General features: G+C 54.5%; 7 protein-coding genes across 7 annotated transcripts; 4 read left to right on the plus strand and 3 right to left on the minus strand.

Moving 5' to 3' along the window:
* Window positions 1-2,972: 2,972 nt before the first annotated feature.
* A1O3_09102 (nuclear transcription factor Y, alpha) lies at window positions 2,973-3,932 on the plus strand (the record flags this gene model as incomplete). Its single annotated transcript, XM_007739198.1, has 2 exons — window positions 2,973-3,273; window positions 3,328-3,932. 2 exons carry the CDS (start codon window positions 2,973-2,975, stop codon window positions 3,930-3,932), a joined length of 906 nt encoding a protein of 301 aa, XP_007737388.1.
* Window positions 3,933-5,620: 1,688 nt separating this feature from the next.
* On the minus strand, window positions 5,621-7,977 carry A1O3_09103 (uncharacterized protein; the record flags this gene model as incomplete). Its single annotated transcript, XM_007739199.1, has 3 exons — window positions 5,621-6,430; window positions 6,496-7,296; window positions 7,354-7,977. 3 exons carry the CDS (start codon window positions 7,975-7,977, stop codon window positions 5,621-5,623), a joined length of 2,235 nt encoding a protein of 744 aa, XP_007737389.1.
* An 81-nt stretch (window positions 7,978-8,058) lies between these two features.
* A1O3_09104 (uncharacterized protein) lies at window positions 8,059-10,356 on the minus strand (the record flags this gene model as incomplete). Its single annotated transcript, XM_007739200.1, has 5 exons — window positions 8,059-9,078; window positions 9,136-9,305; window positions 9,369-9,753; window positions 9,806-9,845; window positions 9,902-10,356. 5 exons carry the CDS (start codon window positions 10,354-10,356, stop codon window positions 8,059-8,061), a joined length of 2,070 nt encoding a protein of 689 aa, XP_007737390.1.
* A 1,239-nt stretch (window positions 10,357-11,595) lies between these two features.
* Window positions 11,596-14,533, minus strand: A1O3_09105 (DNA topoisomerase I; the record flags this gene model as incomplete). Its single annotated transcript, XM_007739201.1, has 4 exons — window positions 11,596-11,730; window positions 11,787-14,054; window positions 14,108-14,361; window positions 14,470-14,533. 4 exons carry the CDS (start codon window positions 14,531-14,533, stop codon window positions 11,596-11,598), a joined length of 2,721 nt encoding a protein of 906 aa, XP_007737391.1.
* Window positions 14,534-15,225: 692 nt separating this feature from the next.
* A1O3_09106 (ATP synthase F1, gamma subunit) lies at window positions 15,226-16,315 on the plus strand (the record flags this gene model as incomplete). Its single annotated transcript, XM_007739202.1, has 4 exons — window positions 15,226-15,284; window positions 15,375-15,424; window positions 15,472-16,130; window positions 16,187-16,315. 4 exons carry the CDS (start codon window positions 15,226-15,228, stop codon window positions 16,313-16,315), a joined length of 897 nt encoding a protein of 298 aa, XP_007737392.1.
* Window positions 16,316-16,718: 403 nt separating this feature from the next.
* On the plus strand, window positions 16,719-17,189 carry A1O3_09107 (uncharacterized protein; the record flags this gene model as incomplete). The annotated part of the gene is made up of 1 exon (XM_007739203.1): window positions 16,719-17,189. One exon carries the CDS (start codon window positions 16,719-16,721, stop codon window positions 17,187-17,189), a length of 471 nt encoding a protein of 156 aa, XP_007737393.1.
* Window positions 17,190-18,144: 955 nt separating this feature from the next.
* Window positions 18,145-20,955, plus strand: A1O3_09108 (uncharacterized protein; the record flags this gene model as incomplete). Its single annotated transcript, XM_007739204.1, has 1 exon — window positions 18,145-20,955. One exon carries the CDS (start codon window positions 18,145-18,147, stop codon window positions 20,953-20,955), a length of 2,811 nt encoding a protein of 936 aa, XP_007737394.1.
* Window positions 20,956-21,687: the final 732 nt, after the last annotated feature.

Here is a 21,687-nt window from a genome sequence, read left to right on the forward strand (position 1 = left end):
ACCTACTACTAGGTGCTTATTGCACTATGTTTCTGCTGCACTTTGATCCGATGCTGGTGCTGTGCTAATGCCCGCGCAGTGCGCACAGCTGGACTTGTTTCACGAGAGAGGATTAATTTTAGCAACACGCTCATGCCGTTGAGAATCGAGATCGAGACGGAGACGGAGGAGAAGGCCGAAACCGGTTTAGAGGCCGTGGCAGGTCACGAGGCGGGCAGCAGGGCTGTGGGAGGAGGTTGGGGTTGAGATGGCACGTACGAGTAGAAGCGAGGAGCGAGGAGCGAGGAGAGCAGGCAGAAGGATGTTCAGAGTTCTGTGCTTCGGTGCTTCTGTTGTTCAAGTTCGCGGCGTGGCGTCATGTCATCGGCGCCAGGTTGTTGAGCTACAGTAAGCGACATGCATTATGATTTATTACGGAGTTGGTGCGTACGCTGTACGGAGTACGGATACGCACTACGGCAGTGCCTCAGCTGTAGCCTGTAGGTGGTATGGTATGGAAGTTACGGTATTGTTTAGGGTAAGAGGATTCCGTACCACTGTAGCATTCTCTAGTATACAATCTAGTGTTCAGATAGCCCTAGTGGTTGGCCGGTTGCACATGACAAGTGCTGCTAGCTGTCCTAGTGCACGGTCTACTCGCCACTAGGCCCAGGGCCGTCAAGCGTGCCTGCGCAGCCGTACTAGGTGGTACTCAGCAATTACTACGGTATCCGTATTCGGCGGTCTGATCTTTTCACCTGCACCCGCGCGTCTCCACCGACTGATCTCTGGCGTCTTGCCAGTGCAACGCCAGTGGGCAGCCTGCGCCCGCCCTCGCCCGCCGTCCAGTCTGATTCATTCCCCTTCTTATTTCTCACTTCTTCTTCCCCTTCCCATCCCTCCGCCCAATCGCCCACCGTTTCGTTTTCTGCTCCCTGGCCCAATCACCTCGCTTTCGCATTTCGCATCCAGCTCTCTTCGACCAGTTACCTCTCCTACCTCTCCCATCCACTCAGGCCACCCAGCGCAAGACATCGAACGGCGAGCCTGTCGCTTGTGCTTTGTCTCTCTGCTCACGTGGGTCTGTGACAAGGACAACCCAACCCGTGAGGCTGCTGCTGCACACCGAATCACCTCCCAGCTCCCCCAGCGCCCTCCTCCTCCGCCGCCCGCCACCAGCCATTGCGAACTTGATTCGACTGCCTCGTCCCAAGATCCACGCTCCTGGTAAACAATCACCACCTATCACCGTCCCCCGCGAGACACAAACGACCACTCGCAACGCCGTCGCATCAACCTCAACAGCCTCGAGCCTCGAGCCTCGCCGCGTCTCAGACAGCAAACACACCGTCGACGTCAGAGAGAAAATTTCGAAGCGAGCTCGGAAAAGTGTGCGGCGCGTCGCCCGTCATCGCCTCGCCTCAGCTAGGATCGCCTGCAGTCCATCATCATCAGCACCCGACCAGCGCAGCAGCACACACGGCACAGCAGAGCAAAGTAGAGCAATCCCTGCTCCCGGCTGCATCTCTCCCCGTCCCCTCTGCCCTGATCGCATGCAAACTCCCCCGCCGCCTTTTCTCACCGCCAACGTGGTCAAGCCCACCATCACACACTACCGCAACCGCCCAACCGAGTATCCCGACCGCAATTCCAGCTGTTCCCGCGGCTCTTCCACCATCCGCCCAACAACCTCGATCGACCTTACTTCCAACCACCGCACACTGCACAACTCCTGTGCGCGTCGTCGTCGCCTGCCTTCTATCTGACTGATCCCTCGGCATCAACGCGCATCAGCTGTACTCCGTACCTCATCCTCGTTGCCGTCCAGCAACATTGCGCCTGCAACGAACCCGCGAGGTTGACTTGTAGTTCGACCCGACCGTTGCTTCATCTTGGGCATAGACGCTGGCCCTTCCAAGCAACACGCTCGACGCCAATAGATCCCTCAGCTCGGGGTTCCCTCAGTGTGGGACGGACTAACTGGTGAGTTGCATGACATGCCAGCGCATCAGTACCCTGCGCCTCCAATGATTGCTACGTGATCCTTTCCCCTCGACCTTCCCTCCAATGACCGCCTTTTTCTTTGCTCGGGGCCAATACTGATACAACTTGTCCTTCTACGTAGTGAGCATTCGAATCGCACGTCCAGTCCGCTTCCGTGCCGCGCTCGAATCATTCCCCATTGTTCGCCGCCATCTCCAGAAACCCAATCCAATCCAACGGCGCGCACGAGATCAAGCTTCTCGAAAGCGTCAGTGCCCGCGACCCAAAACGTCAACGTCAACCAGGTCGCGATCGCAGAGCATCGGTCGCAAGAGCTGGACAGAGACAACACTCAATCGAGTGACGTCGGGTTAGGCATCGTCATCCCACGGCGCGACTGTCCGCGGCCGCGAGAAGTGACAACTCATCAAAGCGCTACGCTACGCGTAGAACCCCAGCCTGTTTCCTGCAAAGGAGCCCAATCTGAGGCGACTGGGACCGGCCTCCAACACCTGACGAAAGCTGGCTGTGCACGATCTCGCCTCATTTGTTGACCATCTTTTTGTCGATATAGTGGACCGTTGGTCAATCGTTCCAGACTTTCCAGCTCCCAAATCGCACATCTGCCCTTCCACTGCCGTCCAAGTCAGTATTGGTGTGTCGACGCTGATCCAGTGACCCACGAGAGCTGCACTAGCTACTCGCGCAAGGGACCAGCCTTCTCACCTCCGACCTACCGTCCCTTAGACCCTCCTATCAGAGAGTCCAGGCGCCCTTTCACGGCGTCCCCAGGCACAACAGCCCCCCCGAGCGCGTGTCTCGGCCGTCACCTTACGCTCCCGCGAGCTTTTTACTGCCCAGCTTAGCCTCCGGAGTCCTGCGTCTTCCGCACGCGCGACACCTGCGGCAACCCAGCGAGCACCTCTGGGCCGCGAACCTCTCTCTTCTGCAGCCCTTGCGTCAATTTCAGCTTGAGCCAGTTTCAAGCTTCATCATAGTCTGTCCTCAAGATGGAATACCCTCCGCAATACCAACAACACACCCAACATCCCCACCTGCAGGGCGGTTATCAGACGTCTCCCGGGACGGCTGGTCCCGGTGCTCTCCAGTCTCCTTCCGGGCCTCAATCGCATTTGCAGCAGCACAACCCGAACCAGGCCTCTCCCATCCTGCCGTCTCAAACCCAAAACCACTATCAACCGCAGCCGGCTGGGATGGGCTATCCGCCGTATGGCGTAAGCGCGAGCATGGCCCAAGGTTATGGAATATCGCCTACTCAGGCTGCGGCGATGGCTACGGCCGCCGCGTCAGGTTGGTCGACCCTCAACCGCTGGATCGATATTATGTGCTAACAGTGGACAATAGGTCAAATGCCGCCGTTGTCGTCCACCGTGGGCATCCCTCAGGCGAGTCAACTGGGTCAACAAAGACGCATGAGCCAACACCTCACAACCAGCCCTCACGGCCAAGTTTCCCAGCCGGCCCTGAACCACAACATCCCCCGGCAATCCGTCCCTCCCACCATGCCTGCCCAACAGCCCGTCCAGGCGCCACAAGAGGAGATCGTCGCCGGAGGGGCGGAGGAGTCTCCGTTGTACGTCAACGCAAAGCAGTTCCACCGCATTCTAAAACGACGCGTGGCCCGCCAGAAACTCGAAGAGCAACTCCGATTGACTTCCAAGGGGCGTAAGCCGTACCTGCACGAGTCTCGTCACAATCACGCCATGCGCCGACCCCGTGGACCCGGCGGACGCTTCTTGACGGCTGACGAAGTTGCAGCCTTGGAAAAGGCTGACCACAAAGGGGGCGAAAATGGCACTCCGGCCATCAAGAAGACGGAACACGCCAGCTCCGGCACCAAGAGAAAGGCTATCGATCATGACCATGGCACCCCCATCAAGAAATCCAAGGTGGCCAGTGAGAGTGCAGACGAGGACGAGGATGATGATGGCGAGGCGGATCTGGGTTGAGCCGGATCCTTCCTGCCAACTACCCGGACCTTCGTTTCCTTGGTCTTTCCTTTGTCCTGCATCTCGAGGAGGTCTGCCACTTTAGCAAGCGTTTGTGACTTTGGGTGACGACTGTGGATTCATTGTCTATTCGGCTCGGCAGGGGGTTTTCCTTTTCCCTTCGAAGCTTGATCTTTGATGGATTTCGTTTGTTCATCTCCAGTGTACAGAGAGAGATACGGGCTCACGCCAGGACATGCCACACATGGCCATATTGACGATCCGACTTACCTTCCGCCTTCAATCTTTTGCGGCGGGTCACCCACCACCCATGTCTCGGCCATCAGACCACGAATTTCACTCTTCAAGACATGTTTTCCTGAGACACGCCGGCCTATTTCTGCCCGTGTCCGTACAAATTGCCGCTCCAGGTAGCGACTGTTTTTTTCGTGTTCGACCGGTCCACGGGGTTTTGCGTTTTTGTTACACAGTTTATGGACAGATTCCTCCGCCGGAAATAATCCACAAGGACCCCATAGGGTGAAGACAGCACAGATGGTACCAGGTTGCTTATGTTTGTCCCTCCAAGGGGACTGGTGCTCGCATCGAGCCAGGGTCGAGGATGGGGGGATATTAGAAGGGAAACACCTCCAGGTGTAGGGAAAAGGAAGAATGACTGGCAATTATGTTTGGGAGAAAGGTGAAGCGTTGGCAAGTCGGCGCGAATCGGCGGGTGCTCATGCACGACCTCGACCACGACCATTTTCCACCCATCCATCCAAACATCCAAACATCAAAGGGAGCATTTTCCATCGTCCATCTCTACCGAGACTGAACTCGCGTTGGAACATTGCGACTACGAGACCCCCTTGATTCCAGTTCCCACTCTTGCATCGACGATCATTGACGCGCGCCTTCTGACGAATCTCCTTGTTCATCTGATTTGTGTTACTTTTTTTTTCAATTCTGGTTGTGTTTGTGATGAGGCGAGCAGAGGAGAGGAGAGGAGAGCATGGTATGGTAGGGTAGGGTAGGGTGGCTAGTAAGGGCTCCGTACACATATGTAGGTAATTAGCTGAAATCAGATGACCGGGCCCCAGACTGCCAGGTGCAGTTTGGGCTGTCTGATGACGGGGTTTGTTGTTCCTGTTGTCCGTGTTGTTGTGTTGGCTGACTCAGAGTCAAGAATCTCTCTGTGTGGTGTCGTGTGGTGGTGTCATGTTGTGTCGTCCAAGTCTGGTAGAGAAGAGGGTAGCAAGAGCAAGAGCAAGAGCAAGAGCAAGAGCAAGAGCAAGAGCAAGAGCAAGAGCAAGAGCAAGAGCAAGACATTGATATTCCACAGGCACCAAACCATACACAGGTGCTTTGCTTTGCTTCGTGCCATCGTCGTATTGTATTCTGTAAGGGTAAGGGGGAGCTGAAATATATCTAACTAAGGTACGGAGTACTACCTACCACGAACATCACATCTACTATATTCTGACTGTACTGGGTCTATTGTATTGTGGTGTGCCTTTGTACGGAAGTATATACTATTACTATAGAGTATATACAACGAGTACGAGCGCAAAACAGAGACAAACAAAGGCAAAGGCACCACCCTCATGCTCACTTCACTGCACTGCCGAGCACACAAACTGATGATAACAACGGTTTTTGGATCACTGCTACAACTGCTCTAGACCGTTTGGATCGCTGTTACATCTGCTCTAGACGTCGAAATTGACATGACCTCCGGCAGACCCTGCTTTCCGTGTCTGTCTCGCCGCTCTCCATCCACGCAGCTGAGCTAAGGCTGAGGTTGAGGTCGCCGTCTCCGTCGCCGTCGCCGTTGCCATCGACTTGGCCGTCATATTGGTTGTCTGCTCCTCCTCCTCCTCCTTGTCACTGCCACCGCGCTTCCCCAACCCCTGCATTTTCGCTGTTGCCGCCGCTTCACCTCGAGAGTCTCGATGCTGCCGCAGCGTCCGGTTTGTCTGCCACATCCACAGCCACCGGCTCAGCGATTCACCGTGGTACCCGATCCACACGGTGCATGCCACGACGACAAACGTCAGCGGCATGGCGGCGGCCCAGAACACCCACTGGCCGGATTCCAGGTTGCGCATGTCGGCCGTGTTCATGCCCATGAAACCCGTCACAAACGACATGGGCAGAAAGACAATCGTCACAATGGTGAAGACCAGGATCGCCTTGCCGTGGTCTTCCTGTTGGATCTCCACCGCCTGCGTCAGTTGGCTGCAGAGCTGGGGGATCTCGGCCATGAGATGGCCGACCTCCCGTCGAGCCTGCTGTTCGTCCCGCCATGTCTTGCTGAGGAGTTCCCATTCAAACTTGTGGTAAAGCGTCCTTCGGGTTGTGGTCGTCTTCTTGAAGCCCTGTGGATCCAACATCGTACCCAAGTCATGCAAAATATTGTCGCAATCCCGCCTGCTGTCCGATACGGCCAAGACCTCGGTCTCCAGCATCCGAATCTCTTGAAGCAGGCGACGCCGGGGGTGGTTTTCGACTTCAAACCTCTGATTTCGGTGGGTCAGTCGGGAATCAAGGGCAAAATAATGGATTGGGAGGAATTTCTGCTTACCAGCCTGCTAAGCTCCTTTCGATAGAGTGCCGGCAGATTGAGTGGATGGCGTTTGGATCCTCTGTCCCGGAGGTCGGCCAGCAACAACAACACCATATACTCCGGCCCTACCGTGTCGTATTGGATGCTATTCGAGTATTCGTTGACACGACTCATCAGCATCAGGTTGCTCTTGGCTTCGTCAAAGGCTGCCTCGGCGGCGTACCCGAGTTCGACGATGTGATTCTGGTGAGTCGATTCGAAGAACCTGCCGAACCGCTCGGGAGACTCTTGGTACGCCTGTAATGTCAGTGAGGCGGCGTACCCGGAGTAAGTCATCATCGTCAGGATCCGCTCAAAGGCCCGCACCAGCCCGTTCGGCAACCGGTAGACGGCAGAGTCGAACTTCCCACTGGCGCAGACCCCGGCAATGACTTCGTTCTTCAACACCCGTAGATGGGTACAATGATCCAACACCGTGTCGCCCAGCCGCTTCGCATCACACTGCAATTGAAAGCGGTCTACCCCGTCTCCTTTCCGCACCCATTCCTGGAGTTCTTCACCCGTCACCTCTACATTCTGGAAGTGGACCTGGCGAAGATGGGAGATGGCTTTGTCCATGCTGAGATGGGGGCGCCGACGGCTGCAGTCCTTACAATGCTCCAGCAAGGGATCGGGAAGCTTGAGTGCCGGGTTCTGTGGTTTTCGCGGAGCCAACTCGACATTTACAACATAGAATGCATCAGGCGGCAGCTCGGAACGACCTGGCCTGGGGACCAGGGGGCTTTCCCCCGACGCAGCGGAGAGCATTTGTTCGAGTCTCTGGTGCGGACAAGTCGAGTCAGCGGCACATCTCCTCTAGGCGGAAACGATACGTACCTGCAGCCACATAGCAACGCCGCCCCAGAACTTCTTGAGAACTATGGACGGGTAATCCGGGGGGAGGAAAAAGCCCATCAGGTCCTTCAGGATCTCCAAGCACAGTCCAATTCTCGCGGTGATGTCAGATGAGGCGGGATCCTGGTCGGATTCTGGCGCATGGTCTCGGCCATATATCTGAGCAAAGGCCGCCTGGGCCACATCTATCGAGCACTCTTGAAGGAGTTTGTATATGGGAGCCTCCTTCTCTTGGAGCATCGGCACGGCATCGCCGCTGATTCGGTCGCCTTGGCTTAGAGTCAAATGGATTTGCCCGAGTATCAGATTGAGTACTTGCAAGTCGTGTTGGTATTTGACCGCAATGTCTTGACTGCTGAGTGCAGCCGCAGCACCACCCTCAGCGGCAGCGGGAGCCGCAGGGGCAGTCTTAGTTTGCCAAAGGAATACTGGAGGCGGCGGGGATTCTGCCAGCCTCCTTCTGTCTTGTCCAGTTTTCCACAGTGGCTCCCGAGTTCTGGGTGCGTCACTGTGCACTTGCTCGGCTGCCGTCGACTGGGCGGAAGAGCCTTGCACCTGCTCGCCGGGCGACGTTTGCGTTCGCTCTCCTGGCTGGGCCCCTAACATGGTGTTGGGGCCTTGACCCTCGACCGTGGGGCCGGTTGCAGCATTGAAGACGGCTTCGGGCAAGTAAAAAATGTGATCAAATTAGGTCGCAGGAGGCGCCTGGTTGGTGATGATATGGGGAAGGAAGTCAATTCGATATGTCGAGTTCTCACGCCGTCGCTTGATCGCTTGCTCGCGCTCCTCTCTGGTTCTCATGTCTCCACGCACGAGGGCAAGCTGATCGCGGTCCCGATCTACGTCAACCGTCGACTCCGTAGGGCGCCGTGGAGCGATCCGACAGTCCACCCGGCTGGTCGATCTGCGGGACACCGCACCTGGCTCCCTCGATCTGCTTCGACGTCCTCTGTGTGTGTATGGGACTAACGCGAGTGCGTTGTCCTCGCGCTGCTGTCCTCGAACCTCGACGTAGGCCGAGCTCGTACGTCTCATGACTGGGCCCAGAGAGTCAGCAGTCCTTCTGCCACTCCGCGGAACTGGAGGAGTCCGTGACCACTGGGTATGAGACTGGGTATGAGACTTCTGGGCCGTTGTGTCCATTGGGATAGGGGACTCTGTTCGGTCATGAGAATACATGGGCTGGTATTCAAGTTCTCCGGTGGCTGTTCGCGACAAAGGGCTCGTCGCATTCTCAGGGGCATCTGCACCTGGGTCTATTGTCGGATCATGGCCAGGTCGGAGAACGCTTGCCACCTCACGTTCGATCTCCTTGTTCTTCTTTTCAATCTCCTCCCTACTCTCCTTGTCAGGCCTAGCCTCGACCCCATAACGGGATCCGCTGCTGTCTCGGCGCGGTCTATATCTCCATTTTCGGTAGCTAGGGAATTCGTCATCCCTATAACGTTTAACGAGAACTCGGCCGTCATGGCGAGTGATATTCGCAACAGAGTCTCGACCGAAAGCCTCCGATACATCTGGAGGTGGCGGTGGAGCAAGCGAGACGAGAGATATGCGCACAGTAGCGCAAAAGCTGTCCTGGCTGGCGAGAAACTGTTGCCAGTCCGGAGCAGTGACTTCAATCCCGTTGATGTCGCTGACATGATATCTTTCAGGGGCCTCGCCGTATGTGCTGCCACACAGGCCGACTACCTTGTCCATCATGGCCTGTGAACAAGGTCAGCGGACAGAGGATCTTGAGAGCATGTTGGAGCCTCTTCGTACAAACCAGGTTTCGCAGTGCGCCGAAGGTACGAAGAATTGTCGGTCTGTGGGATCAAAAAAGCGAATAATCTGGAGCTCCCCCTTCGCGGATTGGTTGGTGATGTCTTCGACGAGCACAGATGTCCCGAGGTAATCATCCACTGGATCGGGGGAGCTCGTGATGAGGGTTCCTGCGAAACAGCGTTACCACGAGGTAACAAAGGCAGAGAGAGACAGCGAGGCGAGATCCCTACCTGAACTCAGCAGCAACAGCCACAAGTTGTGCACGTGAAGAATCTCGTCCGATCGGGACGCCCGGCGCATGATCTGCTTTGCATCCCGCTCCGCCGTGTTCTCCTGGTCCTTGTAGTGGTACTCGAACAGGGTGCGCGGAGGATGCGAATCCGGCGCAACCGAATGACCGCGAGGTCGTGGGCCGGCATGCAGGTGATGGACGGACAGAAAGATTGCCCATTTGTCGGGCGCCGCCCCCGTGTGGCCGTCACATCGGTCGACCCGGCCTTCCAGAAACTTTCCCCAGGAATGACTCTGTACGTGCTCTTCAGCAATCTTCTTCAACAAGACGGTGGCAAGGCTGCGCTCGTCGGGATCCACCGAATCTAGGGTGGCTACGAAATTCTGGATTGCGTCAGGACGGGCCTTGACCAGGAGTCAGTATGGCCCGGCTTACTTGGAAATCATGCAGCTGTGGATGTTGGGCTTTCAAGTGTCTGCCGGATACCAAGGTCATTCTTTCTCCCAATCGTCAGCGGAGGAGGCAACCTACATCCACGGGAACTGGAAATCGTCTTTTCCTCCGCCAGCCGTGGACATCTGGGATTGGACCAAGGCGGTTTCCCTGGCGTCCTGGTTCACGTACCGGCGAACGCTCAGGATCTTACGCCATTCAATGGATTCGAAATGATGACGCTGACGGATCTGGATCAGTCTGTCTAGCCTGTTCTCGGTGGTCTGTCGCGCTGGTGCTTGGGCGTTGAAAGTTGAGCTATTGGCAGTGTTCTGAAGATCAACCTCGATGGCATTATCGGGTTTGACGTAGGGCTCTGCCCTCGTCAAGCGGCGAACGTCGATCAAGTCGGAGTCCGAGTCCGAGTAATCGTCAACATCGTAGTAATGTTCACGCTCCTCGCGGGCCTCGCGGGGCTGTCTCACCCTGGATGGCGGCCTTGGCTTCATAAACTCTATAGTATCTGTAGAGCTCGAATAATCGGATCGACCCATGATTGTAGAGCTTCTTGCTCTCAGAGCACTCACTATAAGTGTGGGGTGGTCTGGCGTCTGGCGTTGACGGCGGTCCTTCCAAGCTCTCTAAGCTGGTGTCCTCCCGTCGCCCTCTCTTGATGAGGCTTATGACACGGGGCCTGTAGCTACACATTGAGCGACCACATGAGATAGTACGGGCATCGGCATCGATGGTAAATCGGGAACTGGGAGGGACGAAGAGTGCTTGACCCTGAACAAGGTGGCAGCCAGCTGAGGTTGGATGCGCCAGAGGATGGTTCCCATCCTGGCCAAAGTCTTGGGGTTCTTAAGGCCACACGACCAGGGTACTGTAGCGCCATTCTCAGCCTCCCGCAGATTCAGCTGGGGCTTAGGAGGCTGTACGGATACTTTGTGGCGTCTTGCGGCATGAGGGCTAAGGCAGGATGGGGGCCGCTCGGAAGGCGACCGAGGCGACTCGCTTGTGTAGCACCGGACTTGCAGGCACCAGGTAATGCCTAAGTAGGTGTGAGGTTGGTCGAGCGTTGATGTATGAGGTAGGTAGGGAGGTAGGCAGGTTAGTAGGTAGGTAAGATAGGTAAGGGGTTCTGCAGGACGCAGGACAGAATACAGATACATACAAGTACGACAGCCAAGGTGCTTGCAGCACACGTACAATCCCGATCCTCCCTCTGCAAGTGAGTCGAATGTGTACAAAGTACTCCGTACTCCGTACACTACATATAAGTCTTAAAATCTGGTCTTTGTGTTGCGTTGTGTCTAGCTTGGGCTCTAGCTTGAAATCTGTCTCTATCATGCCATGGCTATGCTATGCAAAAGCAATGAATGCTACGCTGCCAAAAATGTCGTGCTCCAAATGCTCACATGCGAATCTCAGGTCCCCTCCCAGGTCGGCGGGGCTGAACGACCGCCAAATGCTGCCCTGCACTGGTGCTTGTGTCCATGCATCCTCGATCGAGTCGGAAGTACTCATCCAGGAACGAGAACAACGTCCAAGACCCAGGCTGGACAGGTGTCCCGCCTCGACGGTGCTCACTCTGCCATATCGTTCGTGCGGTCCTGCCCTAATCGTGAATGCACGGTGGCTCTCTCGGCGCGGGAAAGATGGACGAAATTGCATCAAGATCTTCAAGATCGTGGTCCGGCACAAGCTTCCCTTTTCAGGCCGACCACACAATGTAGATAACTTCAGCTCCTTCTGGATCCCTGCTTAACGTCGTCCGCGTCCAGCGAGGTGGCCTAGAAAGTCCAGTTCTCATCGACCGACTTGATAGCCCATTCGAATTTCTCGCGCAGGGTCTTGGAGAACAACTTCTCGATCGGCAGGTTGAACTTCTTGCAGAAGACCACGGTCAACCGTGGATCAATGTAGTTCTGTTCACATGAGGTCAGTAATCTGGATTGGCGACGGCACACCGATCAAGACTTACGATCTTGGACGTCCCCAAAGCCACCTCTTTATTGTTCTCTTTGTCCTCCACTTGGACGGACATGGTGGCGATCCTGGCATCAAACTTGATGATATTCTCCTCCAGCTTCTCAATCGACGGGGATTTGCCCTCCGCTTCGATCTTCTTGGTCTTGTTTTCCTTTTTGAACTTCTTCTCAAGCTCCTTGACCACGTCTAGACGTTCGTCGAGCTCTTTTTGCTTCATCGGTTTCTCACCCTCGGCCTGCAGCTTCTCGTTCTCCTTCTCAAATTTCTTGATGATCTTGTTTCTTTGTTCTTCCACCAGGAATGCTTGATGTTCCTGTATCCATGCCTCGTCCAAATCATCTGGCAGTTCGAAGAACTCAGCTCCCTTCTTCTTCTTGATCTTCGGATCGACGTCGAGCATCATCTGCTTCAGGCGCCATTGCTGGTACTTGAGACCTTTCAGCCGGTCACCCAACTTCTCCATCTGGTTGACGTGGCTGGCGGCGACCGTTCGCTTGTGATTGCAAAGAATGGCCACCTTCCGGTTGGCGTCGTTGTAGTCCTTGATCTTTTCAGGGATGGTGCCCTCGGACTTCATCTCACTCAACAGCCGCGACATGGTGAAGGACGCATTGTAGGTACGAAATACCTTCGCGGTCAGTCCGGGCATGTAGTTCTTGAGATGATTGTTGAGTTGGGTCGTCGTCAGGCGGTCGAAAATATCGTCACCTTCTTTCTTCGGAGGCTTCTTGAAAATCTTGAGGTTCTTGAAGACTTGGGGGTCGACTTCGAATTCTTCGTGGAACCGAATGCTGTCTTTGCCGAGAAAGTCGAAGATGACGGTGCTGGGAGCACGCAACGTGATATGTTCGTACTTCAGCGAACAACAACCGACCGTCTCGGCCTCATCCTCGCCCTTCTCGTTCCCGGCTCGAAGGGCGAATTGATCAATCAGGTACATGGCGGTGGCTTTTTGTCGGTCGGCCATGAGTTCAGATTTGAGGTCCTTCCGATAGTCTTTGCGGATCCGGTCGATGTGCTTCTTCAGTTCGCGAGCCTTTTCGAACTTTTTGTAATCGCTCTGGCCCTTGATGTCGGAATTGGCCGCAAGCATGACATACTTGTAGTTGCCGTTGATGTTCTCCTGCCACATGGCGAGCCATGTTCCTTGTTTGTCGTGTTTGATCTCCTTCCATTTGTGACCTGCCGGAGGCGGAGGAACGGTGGCCTCTTTGCCGATGTTGAGAGTGACTTGTTCTGGCATCACCCTGGTCTTGACTTTGCCCGTCTTGGGATGTTCGCCTCGCCCGCGAAACAGCCCGGGAGGTTCGACACGGAAGTTGCCAACCTTCTGCTTCTTGCCATCCCAGACGCAGTACAAGTAGGGAGCTTCGGCTTCGTCCTTGGCGGCCTTGAGGGCTTTCTTTTCCGCCGGGGGCAATGCTTTTTTGGCCTGCCTCTCCGCGTCGTAGTGGTCGAAGATGGGTCTAAAATCGCACTTGCGGAAGTCCTTGATGTCAACCTTTTCACCCGTTTTACTGCTGGTCGCCCCGCCCGTCTTCTTCAGGATCGCTTTGAAGTCATCGAAAAAGTTCTTCTGGAACGTGGGGTTCTCCACGTTGTGCGTCGAGTTGAGCATGCTCCCGAAGAACCCGGCCACCTCCTCGGCGTCTGGATGCAGGGAGATGGGAACACCGTCGTATTTCATTTTGACGTGCACCGGAAGTGGTTGGTAAGGCGGCGGAAAAATCACTCCGTTGTGCTGCAATGTCTCCCATTTGTTGGTTCCATCGCCCTTGGTGGGATCTTCCCACCATTTGACATCATCCTCTTCTTCCTCTTCGTCCTCGGGATCGACAGTTTCCTCCTTCTTGACGGATTTGGAGGTGGACTTTTTCACCGGCGTCGAGGATTCCGCCTTGACCTTTTTGCCCTTGACTACTGCTTGGGCCCGTTTGGCCAGAGGTTTGTCGTCGTCGGTGGACTCCTCCTTCTTGACCTTCTTTGCCGCTGGCGCTTTCTTGTTCGGTTTCTGGCTCTCTTTCTTTTCGTCCTTGCGGATCTGCTTGGCCTCTTTCTCGGCAGCTTTCTCTATCTTTTGTTTCTGTCGTACCAATTTCTTCCCCAACGGGACGTCGGAATCTGACGACTCTCCAATCTGTGCCGCAGTCGCACGGGGGGGCTTGGTGACGGTCTTGCCGTTCGCTCTTGCTTTGGCAATCAGAGGAGCGTCGTCAGAATCGGACCCGGCCGGCGCGGTCGTGGTCTTTCTTTTCTTGCTCTGCATTCTAATCAGCCTGGATACCGCTCAAGGTAGACCTGAGTAGTGCATACCAGCGGAAGATCGTCATCGCTGCTTTCGGCCTCGGCATAGTCGGGTCGGGCGAGACTGTCTCGGACCTTGCGTTTAGCATGGGCGGCCCCGTTGGTGAGATGATCATCAACGTCTTTCATGGGCGTATCTTCCACTTTCACATCACCATTAGCCATCGAGATGCCGGGAACGACCTTCCCGTTCGTTGGAATCTGCCGATCCATTACGGCGTCGACCGTGGGAAGGATCTTCTTCTCGGAAAGAGAGTGGACGACTGCAGAGAAGACTAGTCAGTGACCGGTGAGGACAGGAGGGATCGGGCTGGAAGAAGAAGTGGGCGAAGAACAAACGCGGGTCAAGTCTTCGACGGGTCACGACCTACCTCCGTTTGTGCCATTAAGCTTTCTCGTCCCGGCGAGGGGCATGTCATCGTCCGAAGAGGCCATTATGCGCGTATCAGAGGAGATGCCGCGTGACAATGGGCTCGGTCGCAGCTGGAGAGGTGGAAGAACCGAGAGCCGAAGTGATGCAGGACGTGTCCAAGAGGCGAAGGATTGGAACGACCTCCCGAACGCGTGTCGAGCCGTCGAAATATTGACCTTGACGGGGTATGAGGAGGGAGACGGGTGGGTGAAGGAGAATGAAAAGAAGAGGCGAAGGTGACGGGAGTCAGTGGGGGTAAAGAGCCGAGCAACGAAGTGAAAGTACTAGTAGTCAAGGAAAGATAGAAGAGCAAAGAAAAGAGAGTGAGTGAGGGCAGCCGTCGATAGTTGCAGTACCACTCTTTCTGAAGGAGACGAGGAGGGCGCCGGCCCACCAACAACCTCAAAGTCTTTGCGCTGCACTGCGGCTTAGGCGCAGGCCTCTGCACTGCAGTAGTGGGCGACCGAGCGTTGGGCGCCTTCCTCTGGCATCTTGCCTCTTGCCTCTTTAACGTCTGCGCCGGCCGCCCGAAAGCATGCGCTAGTGCCGCATGGGGACTAGTGGGACAGAAATGGCAGAGCTTCGTCGGAACCTCGTTTGCGAGTTGCACCACAGCTTCATCGACCACCGTGATTCTCCTCTCTGCTCTCTCCTGCAGCATCGTCAACTCCCTCCAGATTGCTCCTTGACAGCTTCACGGTCAGCCTAGCTCGCCATGATGTTGTCCAGAGCCGTGAGACCAGCCCTCAGCGCCGGCAATGCCGCCTTCGCCAGGTGAGCCCCCGTCCCCTCCACCACACTCCTTCCGAGCTCATCTGAGCCATCTCATCGGCTTCGTGGGAATCGATACTAATTCATTCACAGAGCGGCGGCGCCCCAGGTTGCTGGCTATGCTACCTTGCGAGAAATCGAGAGTACAACCACCAGCCCCAATCCTTTTACTCCGCTAATGAGACGCCAGGTCGGTTGAAGTCGATCCGCAACATCGAAAAAATCACAAAGACCATGAAAATCGTCGCCTCCACAAAACTCACCCGCGCTCAAAAGGCCATGACCGACTCGCGAACCTACGGTCAGACATCCAATCAAGTTTTCGAGGAGGCCGAGACGAAGCCGTTGCCGGAGAAGAAGTCCCTACTGGTTGTTGCGAGCTCCGACAAGGGTCTCTGTGGCGGTATTCACTCCGGGTTGTCGCGTTATGCTCGCCGACTCCTAGAGACTGATGCCAGCCTGGACATTGCGGTGATTGGAGAGAAGTCCAAGGCCCAAATCGGGCGGTCCAATGGCAGCAACGTGGTCTTGAGCTTCTCCGGCGTGGGAAGAGATGTTCCCACATTCGCCGACGCGCAGGCTATTGCAGACCAGCTGGTTTTGCTGCCGGAGGAGTATGCGAGCATCAAGATCCTATACAACAAGTTCATCAACGCCACAAGCTACGAACCAGTTATCATCGAGGCATACTCGGAAGAGGCCATCACCGAATCACCCAACTTCGCTGCGTTCGAGATTGATGACGAGGTCCTTGCCAACCTTCGCGAGTACACTCTGGCCAACTCCCTTTACTGGGCTCTTGCTGAAGGACACGCTTGTGAGCAATCTGCGAGACGAAACGCCATGGATGTAAGTATCTCTTTGGATTGGGTGGTCTAGTCTGATGCTAACGATTTCCCAATTAGAACGCTTCCAAGAACGCTGGTGACATGATCAACAAGTACTCTATTCTGTACAACAGAACCCGACAGGCCGTCATCACGGGAGAGTTGGTGGAAATTATTACCGGTGCCACCGCCTCCGAAGATATGTAGGCGGGTTCAATCAAGAAGTTGTACATAAGCACACCAAACAATTCTCCTTGTCTGCAAACAGACGTTACTGTCTTCAACGCAAAACGTTTTGTTTCAATCTTGACCGATCTTGCTGCCTTGCCTTGTTCTGCTTACTGTGCGTCTAGTTTGTCTAGGCAGTGCCCGCCCATCCACTGCCTCTTTCAATTGTCAGGAAGACTGCCTCACTGTTTGCCACACTGCCAATGATCATTCACGACGATGCAGCATTTAAAAGCGCAGATTTCCCTTGCCCTCCTTGACTCTTCTTCCTTTCCACTGATCTGTGCATCTTCCACTCTCTGGAAGAGACCGCGATCACATCCAGCAAACTGTTTCAGCCAACTGTTCCAGCCACCCGTTCCAAAGCAAAATATCACCCACAATGCACTCCACCGACCAATACGGTAGAGTCCACGCGCCATCATGGCTTGACGATTCTTCCGACTTCTCGAACCCTGATCTGCTTGAAACAAACTCTGATCCGCCCCTCTTCTGGAGGAAGACCTATGCTGGACCAATCGACGATATCAGCTTTGGGGACTATGACAAAGAGGGCGACGCGGTAGGATTGCCAACAATGCGCATTGTACTCACGGTCCTTGCCGCGGCCATTGTTCTCTTTGCGACTCGGCCTCGGCTCTTCGCCGACACCATTCTTTGTCTCCTTGTGTTTGCGCCATATCCGGACTTTGCCAGGTATTCCAGGTGGTGCATCTTTTTGCCGCTTGTCCTCTATGATACAACCCAGGGAAAACTCGAAAGCGCACTCATGCTCGGCATACTGACGACGACAAGTTCCATTGACTGGTCTTATGCCTGGGCAGTGGTCAACCGTACATATATCTTGGTCTAATTCTGGCACTGCCAGTACTCTCGAGGTGTCGTCGATGGTAGGTTCTCAGCCCTGCGTGGCAAGCTTTCCCTTCACAGATGAGGCACTGACATATGGACTGCAGGCGTGGCTCTTCCAGGGCTGATGTTACGAGGCATTGACGTCGCAGCAGAGGTGAACGTCTTGATGGCAGACTTTGTTGGGCCGTGGCTCAAACGGCGGGATGGAACAGAGCTGGATCTCAGTACGTTAGTTGCATTTCCATCTGTCTTGATAGGACTGAAATGTTAGGGTACAGGTACCATCTGAAATTAGGGGCAAGACTGACGGAGAAGGCATGGTAAGATCTCAATGGACGGTCTGTCGAAGCATGTTTACTGGAAGAGGATGCCTCGGATGACGAGATGGCTGGCAATGCGAGCCATCTGCCTCGATCAGTGGACCAAGTCTGAGTTGACTGGTGGTACAGTATCAGTGCCCCCCAGCAGATGTGCTTGATAGATTGCCATGGTTCTGACAAGTGGGCCATAGTGACAATGCAAGAGATTCACACCAGACACGCTCGTTGCCTGACGCCTTTCTTCATTGAACTGGTTGCTTGTGCTGGAGCCTGCGCCTGCGTTATTCACGCTCGACCTCATCTCTCAGCCAACGCGTTGAGATTCACCGCAGATACTTGGCGCACCTTGCCCATTGCAATGTTTAACCGTATTTCGTCAATATCAACCTTCTTTGCTGCACTCATGTAACCTTTCTTCCTTTTCTCCCATTCTCCCACACACATACACCCAATCCCACACGTGAAACAGGCCTCATCCTTCTCAACAACAACCAACCATCTTCCATCCAGCACGAACCACTGAGCCTCTGCTATCAAGCACGAAAGAAGGTGATCGCCTCCATTTAGACTTGTTTCCTCACGCAACGTAGTCCCTGTTGAAAATCACCTAAACCTCTTACCATGGCGTCCTCAGCAATGGACCGACTTGCACTGTTCCCGGTCGTCGATTCGACCCGCTACTGTACAGAGTCCTTGGTTCGGAGCCTTCCAGACGGTCTCACGGGCCTACCGGTGCTGCCCCCGATGATCGTGACCGGCGAGCGACGCTACATCAACAACATGCGAATGGTGCTGCGGTACCTGAAACAGGTCGGAAAAGCCTGCAAACGCCAACAAGCCCACGAAGCATACGAGAAAGTTTTCTACTGGCGTGTCTGTGTCAAGTTCGCGCATGACATTGATGAAAATCTTGCACAGCTATTCCTCCAGCAGGACGATCAAGCGTACAAGTTGAGGCACGAGGATCCAGAGACAGACACTCCAACCTCGCCGAGATCCCCCAATTCCAGCTGCGAGGTTTCTACCACACATGCTAGCTCGGTGACAAGCGATGAAGATGGTAATGTCAATACCATCATGGCGGAGTGCAATGAGGATTGTGTGATCGATGTCGATCTGGACAATACAGAAACTACTCCTGATGGACCAATGAGCCTTGACACTCAGTCAGCGAGATCTCCAAATACAAAAGATCAAGTTGCCATACAACACTGGACGACTCTTGACGCTCATGAGAGTAACGGTGGACTTGCTGGACACGAGTCTTTGGCTGGCTGCTGTCCTGAGTATGCCGTGGAGGATAAAGATGACTCTGACCATCCCACTATCACTCAACCATGTCATACGATCGGAGTTTGTCAGTTTGAGGGCGATGCCGCCGACGAGGGCCTTGAGTTTGAATTCGACTTTGATTACCCTCTCGAACAAATTGAAGCCCAAGATGCGCACGTCAAAGACATGAGAGTCAAAGATATTCTTGACGAAGAGACAACTCCAGAGGATCCGACGAGACAACCGGTAGGAGACCATGACCTGGTCGGAAAGTGTCTTGAGAGCGAAACCGGCAGCGCTGTCGAGGATGTGGAACAGGCACCCGCTATCTTGATCAGATCATCTGCGCCCAAAGAGTATGACGATCTCTTGCATGTGTTCCTCTTCCCCCGAGACGATGGGCCACCACACGACGACAATGACCTGGAAAATACCTCTGCGGACGATGAATCCACTCGACAACATGAAGATGAATCCACTCAACAACATGAAGACGAATCAATCCAGCAAAATGAAGCACAGCCGGATATCTCAGTCGCAGCTCGTGAGCTGGAAGTCGAAGTGGAGAATGAACCAAAGATTGTCGGTGCAGAGGCACATGGAGATCTCTTGCATGTATTCCTGTTCCCGCGAGACGACGGACCATCTCTCAAAGCTGCCGAGACAGACAAGCAGCACGAATTTGATGAAGAATTCGAACCAGCCAAACACAACGAGTCTGATGAAGTGACCATACTCCAATACCAACGTCAGCCAGGCTCCAATGACCCGAGAAACTCGTCCGAAGTGCCCAGAACCGACTCGGTGGCGGCGGCTGATGTCCACGCAGCGAACACCAAGGAGTATGACGACCTCGCTCATGTATACTTATTCTCGAGACATGATGGACCCATGGTGACCGCTCATGAAGCCACTCATGCGGACCAGCACCAAGACTTCTATGGAGTCAAAAAGGATGATTGTGACTGTGATCAACATGATAGTGGTTATAGTCAGGAAGACCGACACGACCACAGTCAGCTAGATGAACATGGCAGTGACAACAGTCAGGTAGACAGACTCGGCGACTGTCTCGCACTGCACTTGGATGACCATTATGAATCTACATCCGCCGACTGTGGTACACACAATGTCGACGACCAGGGAGGCCTGCTACATGTCTTCCTGTTTCCCCGAGAGGATGGACGGACATTCGAACCCGGACATGAACAACCGCATGGACCAGGACATGGTGAAACACCTTTGCAAGCGTCAAAGGGAGGGACATTTGAACAAGGCTCTGGCAACGAGACATTAGCTACTCAAGCGAACGGGCTCGATGGGTTTCAACAGCCTGTAGAAGAAGAACAAGCCAGCAGAGATGGCGAGGAGTTGATCGACGGTCATGTTTCAGAGACAGCAAACCGTGCAGAGGATCACCATGCTTCGGCAGAGATGGCCGTCGAATCAACGGTACCATCAACATCAAAGGGCGACTTTGAACTTGACGGGACGGTCGAGGTGAATCCAACAGCCATCCTCACTCCCGGTCGAGAGGTCCTCAATCAGGACGCTCCGTGTGACTTTGACGCCGCGGCCGGAGAGCCGGATACTGCTGATGAAGACTCGACTTTGGTCGCAGACACCACTGCCGCCCTCACTCCAGAAAGCTTGAAGCTACTCCAGTTCGAAACCGTGTGGGATAGCATGTCGGAACAGAAATCAGCATCATCAACAACAACAGTCAGCCACAGTCACAGTACCAGTGACAATGACGTTGCTGAGATCCGCTTACAGGCTGAGTTGCGAACCGATAACCCCAAAATTGATCAGAGCAAAGAAGCCGAGAACGATATGCAGAGTGGATCTTTGAACAGCAAGGAGACCGCAGAAATGGAGGCTCGTGAGAGTAACAAGACTGAAGAGATACGACCCACTGACACTAACACTGGCACTGGAGTCGTCGATCCCAAAACACCCGATCAGACAAGCCGTGTCAACGATACTTATCCGACAAGCGAACAATGCAGCCCTGACGACTCATATCCGCCGCCGCCAGAATGGTCGCTCTCGGCCATCCTCCTGGGCGTAACGGCCGGTGCGATTGTGGTGGCGGTGCGGGCGCCGGTGATTTCGGCTTTCCTCTTGTGCGGTGGTATTGCGTATGCGAAGTACCAGTTGAGCTGGACTCGATGAGCTTCTCAGTGAGGAGGAACCTCGGTCTTTTATTTGGTGTTGGTGTTGGTGAAGTTGGGTGGGTGGTTGGGTTGTTGGGTAATATGCCTGGGGGATAATCAGGCGTTTGATGCAACGATTGAGGTGTTGGCCGGTATTAGGATGATGGAATTGTGGGTGGTTGTGGTTTCAGGTGTCATCCAAGTGGCAAAGCAATGCAGCAACACGGACTGGCTGTGGGTTGCTTTGGTTTTCTGGGTCGAGTATCAACGGGATCAAGCTTGACTCCTGAACTTGTTTGAGTGTTTGAGTGTTTGAAGATCGATTGGATTGCTATGGAATTCTTGACGGAAACCGATGATGAAGTGAGTTGATTGTGGTGATCTGATGTGGCATGACATGGCATTGCATTCAATGGGGCAGGCTGGGATGAGACGAGATGAGATGCATTGGGCATTGGGCATTGGTGGACGATGATTTTGGATCGTCGGACTGACCAGGCTACAGTATGTCATGAGCGGCAGCATTGGAGTTACGGTACTGTCTGTGTTTTTCATAAAAGTGATATGATATCTTTGGTGTTGATGTCAGGACTCGTTGCATTCCTATCGTGTAGTAACTCAGCACCATCAGCACTAGACTTGTCGTGACACTACCACTACCACTGCCACTGTCACTGTCGCTGTCGCTGTCGCTGTCGCTGTCGCTGTCGCTGTCGCTGTCGCTGTCGCTGTCGCTGTCGCTGTCGCTGTC

The sequence above is a fragment of the Capronia epimyces genome, assembly GCF_000585565.1.
Source record: "Capronia epimyces CBS 606.96 chromosome Unknown aczIQ-supercont1.9, whole genome shotgun sequence".
Lineage (NCBI taxonomy): Eukaryota > Fungi > Ascomycota > Eurotiomycetes > Chaetothyriales > Herpotrichiellaceae > Capronia > Capronia epimyces.